Source organism: Peromyscus leucopus, chromosome 6 (genome assembly GCF_004664715.2).
Source record: "Peromyscus leucopus breed LL Stock chromosome 6, UCI_PerLeu_2.1, whole genome shotgun sequence".
Classification (NCBI taxonomy): Eukaryota; Metazoa; Chordata; class Mammalia; order Rodentia; family Cricetidae; genus Peromyscus; species Peromyscus leucopus.
In genome coordinates this window covers 76,429,561-76,443,613 of record NC_051068.1, presented here as the reverse complement: position 1 = coordinate 76,443,613, position 14,053 = coordinate 76,429,561, and the positions used below count along the sequence as shown (strand labels likewise).

At 47.6% G+C, this 14,053-nt stretch overlaps 1 protein-coding gene across 4 annotated transcripts in view; it reads left to right on the top strand.

The window, feature by feature from the left end:
- Nucleotides 1-14,053, top strand: part of Vangl1 (VANGL planar cell polarity protein 1) — a 48,995-nt gene that overhangs the window by 15,725 nt on the left and 19,217 nt on the right. For all 4 annotated transcript variants that reach the window (XM_028877309.2, XM_028877307.2, XM_037206944.1 and 1 more), the window contains exons 3-4: nt 174-312; nt 5,318-5,925. In XM_028877309.2, the coding sequence (XP_028733142.1) occupies nt 174-312; nt 5,318-5,925 (747 nt within the window). The remainder of the gene's footprint in view (nt 1-173; nt 313-5,317; nt 5,926-14,053) is intronic.

Here is a 14,053-nt window from a genome sequence, read left to right as displayed (position 1 = left end):
CCTTGCAGGCTTGTGGGCATGGGTAGGTATGGATGCCATGTGTACGGGTGAGGGCAGGGTATAGGCATCGGCATAGTGTTTTCCGAAACTCGAAATAAAATTTATGTTTTGGTGAGCAGGAGAGTCATTAACCTGGCGTAAGTTTGATGTCTGATTATTGGATTTCCCCCCAGGGAAAGAACACGAGAAAGGCACAAATCTCCACGGAGTAAAGATGGCAGAGGGTCAGAAAAGTCTGTCACTATCCAGGCTCCCACTGGAGAGCCCCTGCTGGCAAATGACTCCGCTCCCACAGGCGCAGAGGAAGTTCAGGTAGGATCAAAGGCGCCTCTGTGGGCGGGCTGCCACTCAGCCCCGCCTCCTCTCCGCCAACGTTTTCCTAAGTCCTGTTGCAGTAAGTTCTCTGGGGTTTTTAATCTTTATTTGTCCAGCATCTTAATGAGTTTATCTACTTCGCTGGTTTTCTCGCTGGTCTAAGGGCAACGTGTCCTAGCATTGGGTAGCTTGGGGTCCTTCTGAAGTGTGATTGGTTGGCCTCCTTTGAATGATGTTGGAAAGAAGCCACCTTGGCTGATGACAGGTCAGAAGAGGGAAAAGTTCCAGGCAAGAGTCCCTGGAGACTCATTGCAAGATGGAATGGGGCGGGAGAGGGCAGGAAACTCCCTTTTCAAAAAGACCCGGGGAATGCTTGACATTGACGAGAGGGGACAGCCAGAAATGAGGAATATGAAAGAAATCAAGGCCTTGGCATCCAGATGGCAAGCCTGGAAATCTGAATGAACGAGATAACTAGAGTCAAAGATCAGGGTCAGAAATATGTCCAGCAAACTTTGGGGTTAGTAGCCGTGGTCTTTGGGGTACCTTAATGTCAAGGCTCTGGGCTGAGCGGGGACAGACTGGAGAATGGGTTTCCTCTGTCAAGAGATGGCAACTTCTCTGTTCCAGACCGCTGCCACTCAGGACTGCAGGAATTCAGGGTGACTAGGCCTTGCGTGTTTCAGAAATATTAGTATTAGGACTTCATATGAAGTCAATCGGTTTTAAAATAGCAATACTTCATTACTTTAGAAAGTATGTGGGATCTTCTATGCGTCCCTACTGTCTGGCAGCCTGGTTGATTTAAATAAACATCTGAGCATACTCAGAAGTATGTTTGCACACCCCCCACGTCTGAAATGTTGCATGCCCAGCCTTGCCTCACATGAACAACGCAATGTGTGAATGCATGGCCGTAAAGATACAGGACTAGAGATAAGCATATGCCCGTGCACACCTGTGGAGACCCACAGACATAATCAGATAGGAACACTGAAACTACAATCCTTGCAGATTGGATACAGATGCCACTGGGGCTCATAACTAGGCTTCCTCACTGAGTGTGGGGTTTGTTCAGTGGTGAGCAAACCCTTTAACACTGCTGTGCCTCTTGCTTTGGTTCTAGGAGGACAGGTGTTTGTGTGTATGTATATATTATGGATGGGTGGATGGATGGTTGGGTGGATGGAAGGATAACAGATGGATGGATAGATGGATGGATGATGGATGGATGGGGTCAGTCTTAGCACTGGATCATCCTGAAAAGCTTCCCAGGTCAGCTCCCCCTAGAAGTGGATTCGGAGGTGCTAGTTACCCACTGTGAAGGTGTTTCCTTCTTTGCACCCCGAGCTCTCTGGGGAGCTGTTGGTGCTCACAGCAAGATGGTATGACGGGAAGGACTTTGGGAAGTTGTGTGTGTTTCAGCAGCGTGTTAACGTTGGGAACAGCCACTTTTATTGGCCTCAGCTTCTTCACCGAACAATCCAGAATTAGATTGGTGAAGTTCAGATGCATTCTTTGCTCCCCGAAGACCTCAAATTTGAGAGGAGCCCTTGTGGGTATACTTTTTTTAGACGGAGATGTACACAGATGTGCATGGGGATTTAGTTAGCAGCTCACTGGCAGGAAGTTGGATGCACAGCTGAGTCAGAGCAGTGGTGTTACACGACGAAATGTCCACATGACATCAGAAATGTTACCTCAGCAGGGTTATCAATCACATGTGCAGAATCCCAGACATGCCTGCAAAGCCAACTGTTTTCGACAGCCTGTGAACTCATCTTATATTGTAGCAAGTTATGTGTCTTTGTGGTCTGTTTTCTCACACTCAGAAATCAAATAGTTCTCAAGGGTATACTTTGATAGTTTCAACAGATGAACCCACACCCTTCAGCACAGAAAATTCTCCTGGCTCTTCCTTGTTGATCCCTACCCCCAACCCTGCCTCTCCAGGGCAACTGCTATTTTGATTTCCATCTCAGTGGATTGGTTTTGCCTGTTGGAGAGTTGAATATAATTGGAATCATATGAGTTTTTCCCCACTCAGCATGATGATTTTGATATTTATCCATGGTCTATGTGTTTCAACAGTTCACTCTTTATTATTTTTGCTGACTAGTATTCCATTGAATGGACCACAGTTTGTTATCTGTTCTCCTGGAGGGTGGACATTTGGAGGACACACATTCTAACTATGATGATTAAGCTCTTATGAATATTTTTATAACCCTTTTGTGGACATATTTCCATTAACTTTTGGTAAAACCTAGGAGTCAAATTGCTGGATAGTATAGTTAATGTATATCTAAATTACTGTAAAGTGTCAGGCCAGTCTTCTGGCAGTGATGAACCATCTTAAACCTCCACCAGCAGTGCCTAAGGGACCTGGCTTCTTCTAGAGAATGTCCTTGGGCATTCCTCTTCATGATCCATGATACCTCTGACTTCCCAAGTTGATGGCCTATGTGTTCCTAGATTGAAATCTTTATTACTCACCCCCAATATTGCTAATGCATTCATAAATTATGATTTTTTTAATGACAAAACATTATTTCTTAGCCTAGTTCTCTAAAAATTAAATACAGTGTTTTTATTAATTTGTTGAGAATGTCGTATATACATATAATATATTTTGATCATATTCACTTCTCCTAATAACTTCTCCCAGATCTGCTCTCAACTTCTTAACCCCTCCCAACTCTACATCCTCTTTTTTTAAGAACTTACCTAGTCCAGTATATGTATTGGTGTGAGTCGCCCCATTGGAGGATTGCCAACCATGGGCCAAACCTTTAAAGAAAACAAAACTGACTATCTCCTCCAGAATCCATTAACTGTCCCTGGCTCCTCAGTCTGGAGTTGGGACCCATGAGCCCTCTCCCTGCTCTGTGCTGGAATGTTGACTGGCTTAGTTTTGTATAGGTGACCACAAGTCTGTGAGTTCGTAAGTCCAGGGTCCTGTCACGTTCCAAGGGTACTGTTTTTCTTGTGTGTCATCGTCCTCCGTCCCCCCCCCCCCGCCCCGATTTCTGGCTCTTAAAGTCTTTTCTTCCCCTCTTCTGCAATGGTTCCTGAGCCTCATTCAGAAGGGGCATTATACAGATGTCCCACTTGTGGCCGAGTCGCTTTCTCGTTTTTTACTCTACCTAGTTCTGGATTTCTGTGTTAGTTGCCATCCACTACACCAAGAAACCTTTCTGATAAGGTCTGAGAGCTACACTAACCTATAGGTAGAGAGATGTGAATTCAGAAGGCAGCTTGGTGTTATGTCCGTGTAGCAGAGTAATGGTTGTGGTGCACCCTTGAGATCTGTGAAATCCCCAACCATGAGTTCTAGGCCAGAGGTGTCCATTTCCTCCTGTGGATCAGGCTTTAAATCCAATCAGGAAGCAGTTGGTTACCCTCATAACATACACGCCACTGTTGCAGCCATGGGCTTCTCTTCCTACACTGGTCATTGTTATAGCTCAGAGAGGTCCCAGCTGAGTGAGACTATTGATGACTATTGATGACTCCCCACTCCCAACTCCCCAGCAGTCTGCATGGCATTTTTCTGGACTATGAAAACTAACCATCAGGGAAGAAGATTCCTTGTTAGTGCCTACTTGATGTTTCCACCAGGAAATTGGTCCATTTCCTGTGACCAAAGGATGTAATATCTTCAGCAGTAAGGTCTTACCATCAAGTTCTTGTGGGCACACCCAACACTGGGCTTTTTATTTGCTAACCTGTGGCTTCAGGAAGGAGCTTTAGGCCTGTGTAGGATGATTACAAGTAAACTCTTTTATATGAGTAGACATATGTGTGAAGTTTATAATAGTAGTTATTCCTCCCCCACCTTAAACCTCCTTTTCACTTCCCCTTCCCCCTTCCTATCACCTGTGTCCTACAGCCCTCCCTCCTTTAAGACCATTCTACTTCCTCCCCTCCAGTGGTCCCTCTCTAATTTCCCAGATTGTATGGGTACTCCACATTAAACATTCACATCCAAAGGTTCGCTGCTAGGATCTGTGTATGAGTGAGAATGTGGTTTGTCTGGTTCTGAGTGATCTATGCTACTGTTTGGTCCATGTACCCAAACTCCATCCGTCATAAGCTGATGTCCTCATTCCGCCACTTTGCCTCTGTATGTGACTCTTGTTTTCCTGGTTAAATCATGTGTGGCGCTCACGTGGTTCCTGGAGCCTCCTGGTTCTGTTGTGCCCGGAGATGGAGTCCTAGTTACCAGTGACAGCCAAAGTGTTGGACAGACTCTCGAGTGCTCCCACTAGCAGCCACCGAGAAGCTTAAAAGAAGAAAGCAGTGGAGTTAAAGATAGAACAATCCTGGTATTCCTACGCCCTTGCTGTTCAGTTTGTCATGAAAACATGTTTTTCAAAGAATTTTTGAGCTGATCGGGCCATAGATGAGTTTTGAATTTTCTTAGTCAGTGAGAAATAATGTCAAAGAGTTCTTAAGGCTGCTCCTTACTGAAGTAAGTAAATCCTATAAATGCCATCCAGACATTTAGATAATGTGCGACTCTGCTGTGGGTGAGTTTGACCTCATGGGATGTGCATGCCTTTCCTATGCCCTCTGCTCTGCAGAGCTCTGGAGGGTCTAGAATTGGGCTTTGTAAGCCTAGAACTTAGCAATGGGAGGGTGCTCTCCTGTGGCAGATTCACGGCAGCTTAGTCTCACAGCTGCTAGTTAAGTCTCAGCAGAAAGGCCAGGCCCCTGGGCTTCTCAGAACCTTTCAAAATGAGGGATGACAACGTATCATAGTGACGAATTGCCCAAACAAATTCAAAGGTTAGATTGTGTTTTCTGTGTTCAAAGGACAAATATAGACTATATTTTGAAAATTTCAGTGAAAACCGCTGACGTTTAAAAAACGCTCCTGTATTAAAAGCTGATTCTGTTTCTGTTGTTCGAGAATGTTGGGTATCTGAAGTGTCGTTCTTTCCTGTTTTGTTTTGTTGTGGCTTTTACGAATGCCTATCACTGTCTTCTCTGTTATCAGGATGACAACTGGGGAGAGACCACCACAGCCATCACAGGCACCTCGGAGCACAGTATATCCCAAGAAGACATTGCCAGGATCAGCAAGGACATGGAGGACAGTGTGGGGCTGGACTGCAAGCGCTACCTGGGCCTTACGGTGGCCGCATTCCTTGGACTTCTCGTGTTCCTCACCCCCATTGCCTTCATCCTGCTGCCGCAGCTCCTGTGGAGGGAGGAGCTGAAACCCTGTGGCACCATCTGTGAGGGACTCCTCATTTCCGTCTCATTCAAACTGCTCATTCTGCTCATTGGAACCTGGGCGCTCTTCTTCCGCAAGCAAAGAGCGGACGTGCCGCGGGTGTTTGTGTTCCGCGCCCTGCTGTTGGTCCTTATCTTTCTCTTCGTGGTTTCTTACTGGCTTTTTTATGGGGTCCGCATTTTGGACTCCAGGGACCAAAATTACAAGGACATTGTGCAATATGCGGTCTCCCTTGTGGACGCGCTGCTTTTCATCCACTACCTTGCCATCGTCCTGCTGGAGCTGCGGCAGCTACAACCTATGTTCACACTGCAGGTGGTCCGCTCCACCGATGGAGAGTCCCGGTTCTACAGCTTGGGACACCTGAGGTAAGGGGCATGCGCACTGAGCAAGCGGACAGGATGACCTATAACTCCAGGAGATGGCTGGTCCTCAGCCAGCAGGACTGAGGTGTGGTCCTCGATGCAGATGCTGTGACTGGGACCTGATTCTCTCTCTCTCTCTCTCTCTCTCTCTCTCTCTCTCTCTCTCTCTCTCTCTCTCTCTCTCTCTCTCTCTCTCGCGCGCGCGCGCGCGCGCTCTAGTAGGAGCAGTATGAGGTCGGGGGTTTTCCATGCCTTCACAATGGGGCTTTTGGCTGTGTTCAGGGCTTTGTCGGACTCATTCGATAGCTCTCTGGCAGTTCCCAAAGTAGCACAGAAAAGACAGGCATAGTGGCAGCCACCTACCTTGACTGTGAACTTGGCTGATGGATGATGGATAAGGTGACTATAATTTCATTTTGTCCAAAATGATACATTCAGGTACTTGCTATAGCCAAGTTTTGGAATCATCGTAGCTGTCCATTGGCAGATGAATGGATAAAAGAATGTGGTGTGTGTGTGTGTGTGTGTGTGTGTGTGTGTGTGCGCGCGCGCGCGCGCAGTAGAGTTATTTAGTTATAAAGAAGGAAATTATATCATTGGCAGGAAAATGGACAGAATTGGAGGTGATTGTGTTAAGCAAAGTAAACTAGACCTACAACAATCACATTTTCTCTCATGTAGAATGTAGGTTTTATAGATGTACATATATATATATGACGTATAAACACACACACATACACACACATGAAAACAGAAGGCAATCTACTTAGAAAAGAGAAACGGAGTTTTAGGAAGGAAGAAGGAGGAAGAGGAGAGGTCTGTGGGTGTCACAGGGAGTGAGTATGGTCAATGTACATGGTGTATTTGATCAAAAACATCTTATGAAATACACCACTTTGTACAACAAATATGCCTCACACCCCTGAACTCAGCATTCAAAACTATAATACCATTTTTTAAGAAATGGTGCATCTGGCTTACCTGGGTACCTCAGTGGGATTAGTAGCTCTTCCCTTTTGTTTCCACTCTCAGGGATAATCTGATTTGGTCCATCAGTTACGTAGTTACCCTAATGACTATAAAGCATCAGGCTCTGGGTGGGGTTAGTAGCTCATGCCTTTAATCTTGGCACTCAGGAGGCAGAGGCAGGCAGATCTCTGTGAGTTCAAGGCCAGCCTGGTCTACAGAGAGAGTTCCAGGACAGCCTGGGCTACACAAGGGAACCCTGTCTCAAAAAAAAAAAAAAAAAAAAAAAAAGGTTGAAGGCTACAAATGTGTAAGGGTTACGTGTTTGGAAAAGGTTAAAACCCATTTACATTAGTACATTATTGTATGGTTAACTCAAAGGGTGAGAATCATTTTTGTGTTTTGTAAATAAATGAAGGTAAGCACTCTATGCTGGTTATCATTGCAAAACCTTGTGTGATGTTATTAATCCCAGTGTATGGACAGAGAGCTGGGGAGAGAGGGTGTAATTAATTTACACAACATATCATGCCCAGCCTTATTTGGATTCTTTCCAATGTCATGGGGCTGGGCTGAATTAATGATCCAACTATGACATCCCTCCTTCTATGTAGTAGCTTATTCTTCCATCTGTTTCCTTCCATACATTTTGAGATCCCTGAGAATACAAGCTGTGTCTTACTCCTTCTGGCATCCAGCTGTGGCTTGGCACACAGTTGGCAATCATATGGTCCCCGGGTGAGTGATCCACTATGGTGGTTTGAATGAGAATGTGCCCCATAAAGACTCATATTTAAATGCTCGGTCCCCAGTTGGTGAAACTGTTTGGGAAGGATTAGGAGGTGTGGCCTTGTTGGAGAAGTAGGTCACTGAGGGTGGGCCTTGAGGTTTCAAAGCCCATCACATTTCCAGTTATCTCTCTCTTCTCTCTGCCTCTGGCTGAGGGAAATATAAGCTCTCAGCTGAATGCTCCCTACCGTGATGGTCATGGACTCTAACCCTCTGGAACCATGAGCCCCCAAATTAAATGCTTTCTTTTATAAATTGCCTTGGTCACAGTGTCTCTTCACGGCAATAGAAAAATAACTGAATCACCCACCTTGGATGTCTGGCTTTAAAGTTTCACTGTCCTGAGCAGCAAATGCTGATGTGTATCCCATGGCAAAGCAGTCAGGACTGGACAGGACACCTTAGTGGCTACCAGAAGAACTGGCTTTGTCATCATTTTGGCTATCCAGAGAGGTGGCCCAGGCCCAATTTGGATTCAGATCCCATTGCCCAACTGGTGTCATGCTGTCATGCATTCACATCCATGTCTCTGGCTCAGCTCATACTGCCTGAGGACTGGCTGGTCTAGTGTTCAAGGCTGCGGCCACCAGGACTGATTTTCAGGGGAGTTTCTGTTTGGATGATTACGCTGTGCAGCATACATTGGTATTTCAAATCCTCCATAGATGCAAGTAAAGCTCTGGAAGCAAGTCAGTCACTGGGGTGTTGGGACTTTAGAGAACTTTCTTCCTACTCTTTATACTGGAGAGGGACTCCCATAATGATGCCTTACAGAGCCCAAGCCCAGAGTTGCTTGGGGCTCCCAGGCACTTGGAAAGAGACTGGCATATGGCTTTGAAGTGGGCAGTTGCTGTGCCAGGCCTGAAGATGGGGGACCCTGGCATGGGAGGATAGGGCGTTTCAGACAGTGGCAGCTGTGAAGCCTACCGGGAAACAGTCTGGCTCCCAGGCAAGTGTTGGTGACGTTAACACTGTGCGGCGAAACCTGTGGTCCTGGAGCAGGTGAGCAGCAGCATTTGGGACTGTGGCAGCCACAGGCCATGAGTGAGGCCGGATGCCGCTTTGTGTCTCAGCCTTCATCCTGAGTCCTGTAATTCCCACCAGCACAAGCAAGGACGATGTCTTCCTCACCTCAGGTCAGTCCAGGCTGATGGGACAAATGGCGCCTCCTGGGCTCCCACCCTCCTCTGAGACAGGTTGACTTCACCTGCCCGTGAGACCTGGGTGCTAATGGGAGGGGCCAACCCAGCAGCCCCCAGAAAGGAAAAAAAAACAAAAAACTGACAGCAGCAGCGTTGGTATCTCACTACTTAGCTGTGTGGGTCGGGGTAGAACTGAGTGGGGGAAGGCAGACTGCTAGGTGGCTCCTGGCTTGCTGCTAAAAACAGTCACCTCAGTTCTCCGGAAAAGCTGCAGGTGGCTGCGGGGAGGGGCATTTGAGTGGAATTTCTTCCCTTGGCCTCCTCACTCTTCCCCCCCTTTTATCAGGCCCCTTTTGTCCTCTACGTGGTGGTTCTGCATTCTGAGGTGGCAGGAAAGGTGTCCTGTCTCTCCTTACAGATAGAGTCCTTGGGCAGGGCTAGGTGTCCTGTGACACCCGGGCAGAGAGCTGAGGAAGGCTTGGCACTGCCCCCTGGCACTGTGCTGGCCGCATCACCTGCTGATCCGCAGGCTAAATCTGGTCCAAACCCAGCAGTGGCTGGAAGAATCACTGGGCCAGAAATAGAACTTCTAAGCCCTTTTGTGAGTTTTTAAGACAGGAGCGGAGGGGGGAACAGGATGGACAAAGTAAGCCCCCAGACATCAGAATAGCAGGTCTTCACCAGACCCAGCCGGAACCCCAGGCTCTTCCGCTGTCCCTTTGTACAAAGCCTTTGCCACAGAGCGACCTACTGTGCTTCGGTCCAGAGCGGTGGGGAATTCTTTCTTCCCGTGTTCAAAGGTGGTTTTCCTGAATGGACTGAGCTATTTTTGAGAGTGTTCAAAAGAATGCCTACTCCTCAGGCTCTTAAAGAAAGCGGGCCTCTGTTAGCACTGCTAAAAGGCCCTTGCTGTGGCTTCCCTTGTGGGCAGGAATCGTTTGGGGTTTATTTGAAAACCTTCAGAAATGGAAGGGATTATTGTTGTAGGATGTGAAATTCCATAAATGGATGTAAGATGTGACCTAACCTTTAACTAATGCCTTAGTTAGGAGTTATAAGGCCTTTTCATGTTTGGACTTAATTTGCCTCACCTCTGGAGGTCAGAGCAGGTGGGGCGGTGGCATACATCTTTTCCCACTGAAGACAGGTTAAGGGACCTGTTCGAGGTCGCCAGTGGGCAGCACCTTGCCGTTCACTACCCACCTATGTTCTCTATAGTACCTGAGGTTGGTGTGTTGGGGGGGTGGTGGCAGTCCACACACACACCACTTGTCACTTTATTGGCCCAGTTCTCACAGCGATTTGCTAAATTTTCTTTAACTTTATTAGAAATGTAATTTTGTTGTTAAGCTGACTGTATGAGGGGAGACACACAGAAGACTATGAAAAGCAAGTTTTAAAATGACATTTAATAGCATCAATATTTTCTGTGTTTTGGAATCTTTAAAGCAAAACTCAGTAAATATGGAGCAGCCACTGATGTAGTTGACAGTGAGCAGCTGCCTAGCTGGCTCCCAGCAGGTGTGAGGCACCTTCTCAGCTCTGAACGCAAAACTCAGTCTTTAGGACGATCTCGTGGGGTAGGCACCATCTTCTTCACTGGTAGATGAGGAAACAGAGTCATGGAGGCATTTGTCATTGTGAGAGAGAGGACTTGAGCCCCATGGTGTGGTTTCAGGATGATCCTAACCACTCACTGTTCTGGCCCTGAACGGAGGTTCTATGTTCGTGTTCCCATTCCCGCTGTAAGAGCACGTGAGTGACTTGTAAGCACACTTCGTGGGCTTAGCGCCTGGTGGGTGCTAACTGATGCTGTGCGTGTTATGTTCATCCGGCTCTTCCTTTAGAGCGGAGTGGACAGGGTGCGGGTGTCAGTCTGGCTTCTTCTCTCTGGTCCCTTAGCTCCACCGGTCTTTCAATTCACCGGTTGACAAAGGCTGGGTCTTGGGGCTGTAGCAGGGGGTTTGAGGCTCTGGTTGGATTCTTTTTTTTTTAACCTTCTCTATCTACTTTAGCTGCCGCAAAGATGTCTTTGCCCTAGAGCTGTGTAATATCTAGCCTCAAACCACCCTCGTTTTATTTCTCACAGCTCTGCAGCATGGGTTGGGCTCAGCTGGGTGGGTCTTCTGTAGGTCTTGCCTGGGTCCCTGTGTAATCATGCACACACATCAGCCAGCGTGGCTCTGCTCTGCTCCCTCTCTGCATGTCCTGAGATACTCTCCATCCCCCATCACTCCTGCATCAGTATCAAGATGTCAGTGGCAGCTCACCGCTTCAAAAGATCCCGAAGTAGAAGTTCTCAGGCGCTGGAGAGCTGAGAGCTAGAGCTGACTGCCTGCCGTGTTCTTCCTTGCTTAAACCAAGCCCAGATTTGGAGTGTCTGGTTGGCTCAGTTTGAGCATGTCAGTCATGGTGGGGAAGCCATGGCCACAGGTGCTTGAGGTGAGTGCTCATGGCATCCGCAGTGAGGAGGCAGAGGGCAGTGGATGCTGGTGCTCAGCTCACTTTCTCCTTTTTATCCTGCCCAGGACCCCAGCCCATGCGATGGTGCCACCCACAGTTACAGTGAATCTTCCTGCTTCCATTAACCCAATCTACTTAATCTCTCATAGCCTTGCTCACAGGCTAACAATCTACATAATCTCTTACAGAATTATCTCCTAAGATCTCCTGGATCCTGTCAACACCTACCACCCCAGGCTCCTCATTCCCAGCCTGCTGAACTTTGTTTCGTATATAGTTCTGATGATTAATTTCTGTATCATAGAGTTCTGATATTTAATTTCTGTGTCCTAAAGGACTAGAACTATGTTACAAATGGGGACAAAGTGCTGCTCTTGGGTGGTCCAGGAATATTAATCCCTTGCTGATAATCACCATCAGGAAGAGAAAAAAGGAACCTACTAAGGTCCACAAGACTTACAGCACCCTGTGGGTTTTAACTGTTTTTTCAATGCTTAATTCAGTAAGACTATGAGTATCTTATAAATTACCATTGAACATGAACCTCTTCTTCACAGAGCTGGTATCTAACCCGAGAACCTTCTATGCTTTATAAGAAATGACTCTGGAATTGCTTTTTAAACCATAGGAATGTGTGACTGTGTACCGCTGTTGGATGGCTTTGTTGAAAAGGTGGTTTGATGTCCTTTCCTCCACATACACGGTGCAGTCCTTACCCCTAATATGGTGGAATTTGGAGACAGGCTCTAAGGAAATCACTGGGCTTATTTGGAGTCATAGGCTCCAAATCTGGTTGGATAGGATCAGAACCCTTGTATATAGGGACACCAGAAAGTCCTATTCTGTTTCCATGTGCACACACACACATGTGTGATGGTGAAGGCAGCCATCTGGAAACCAGGATAGATCGATTCTCGGCCTTTTGGCTAAGATCAAGTGAAAGCCAGGATAGGAGTTCTCACAGGAACCGAACTGACTGAAATCTTGATCTTGGCTTCCAGCTCTCAGAACTGTGAGAAAACTATTTATACTGTGAAATTTACCTGGGCTTGTACATATTGTCATAGCCAAAGCTGAGATGGGAATATTATCAGTACTAGCAATTTTTGACTCTAAAACTGAGGAATCTGTGGGGTCACCAAGCACATTTTGTCCCTAATGAAACAGGGCTGGTCTTGTCTTCTGGTCAGCTCATCCACGCTCTTCCAGGCTCGAGTAGGAGATTTTGCTTTCCCTGCTTACTCCATGCTTTTCTAGTTAAATCGAGAAAGGGAGAATCAGGCATCCTAGAAAGTCTTAAGTCCCTGACTCTGAATCCAGTAGTATCCAAGCTGCCCCTCAGGCTACAGATCAGGCTCAGCTGTGGGACTGGCCCAGGCCTCCCCTCCCACACTGGGGACCTGCACCAATGGTCTTGGGAGGCTGCTGAGGGCCCAGAGCCATGGGCCATGGCACCAGGAGTGTTTTTAAATGCTTACTGGAGTTTTTGGCTTGTGTTATTACTAGCGTGGTTTCATATATAAACTGTTATTTTTAGAAATGGGAGTTTTTACTCGTAACTACTTTCCAATAACGATATTTCACCAGTTCCTGTGCCCACTCCCTTAAAACGCAACGGATACAAATGAATGCAGGCTTATGACGAGAGGGGCAAGGGGTTTTTCGGGCTGGGCCATAGGAGAGTTTCCAGGCCGGCTCAGAGCTGCCGTTTGTGGTTTGGTTCTGTGGTGCCTCTTAAAAGTGGCTGTAATGGGAGGGAGTGTGAGTTTCTGGACACTGGAGCACTGTGTTTATACAGCTGCTCTCTGACGGCCACCACAGCTGGATGGCTTGCTGTGCGTGGCGTCTGCCCACAGCCTCATGCTGAGGCAAGAGGACTCACCTCTCGCAGGGCACAGTGCCCATGGAAGGCAAGCTGGTTTCCATGCCCTTTTGGGGGGACTGTGGCAGCTGAGAATGCCTTCCTAAGGGCTGTGCTTCTGCATGCCTTCCTAGGAGCCCTGCTGGTGTCGAAGGCCTTCTTGGGGACCATGTTTGTATGGAGGCCAACTGGTAGTTTCCTAAGATCCATGCTGGACTGAACCGCCTTTTTGGAACCCAGGCTAGTGTAGACAGCCTACTTGGGGGCCATGCTGGTGTTAAGAACCTTCCTCAGGGAAGTGTTAGTGTAGGCAGCCCTCCCGGGGGACCATGTTGGTGAAGGTAGATGTCCTAAAGAGAAATGGCTGTGCCTCCTGAATAGGATGCCTGCAAGCCCTTCCTTCAGAGGCTCATGTGGGCTGGTCCCACACTCCAGCTCTCACCCATAAATACAGGTGTGAGTGTGCTTGTTGGGGCCCTGACAAGCAGGAAAGTGGTGACTGGCACCTTAGTCCTCTGACTCGCTGGGAGGCACTCAGCCCTGTTCCAGGTATGGTTTGGCCCTGTCTTGCAGCCAGAGGCTCCATTGCGTAGCCGTTAACCGTTGGGCCCCAGACTCATCACCTGTGCTCCACAGTCTTCCTAACTAGGGTGCTGATGTTGAGGAAGGTGAGCCAGGGAAGAGAAGGCCGGCAGAGCCTCTCGGCTGTGTCTGCAGGCCTTCTCCATCTCTATCTAGATAGATGCTTTCAGACATGCTAGGCAGGCACTGGTCTCTGATCTCTTTGGGTCTCTGGTGTTTATCTCTGTATGATTCACCACAGTAATGTGTGAAACTAAGAGAAGCCAGTTCCCAGATAGGGACCCTGGCCCAGACTGGACTGCCAATACAGGGAGGTGACATTGCCGTG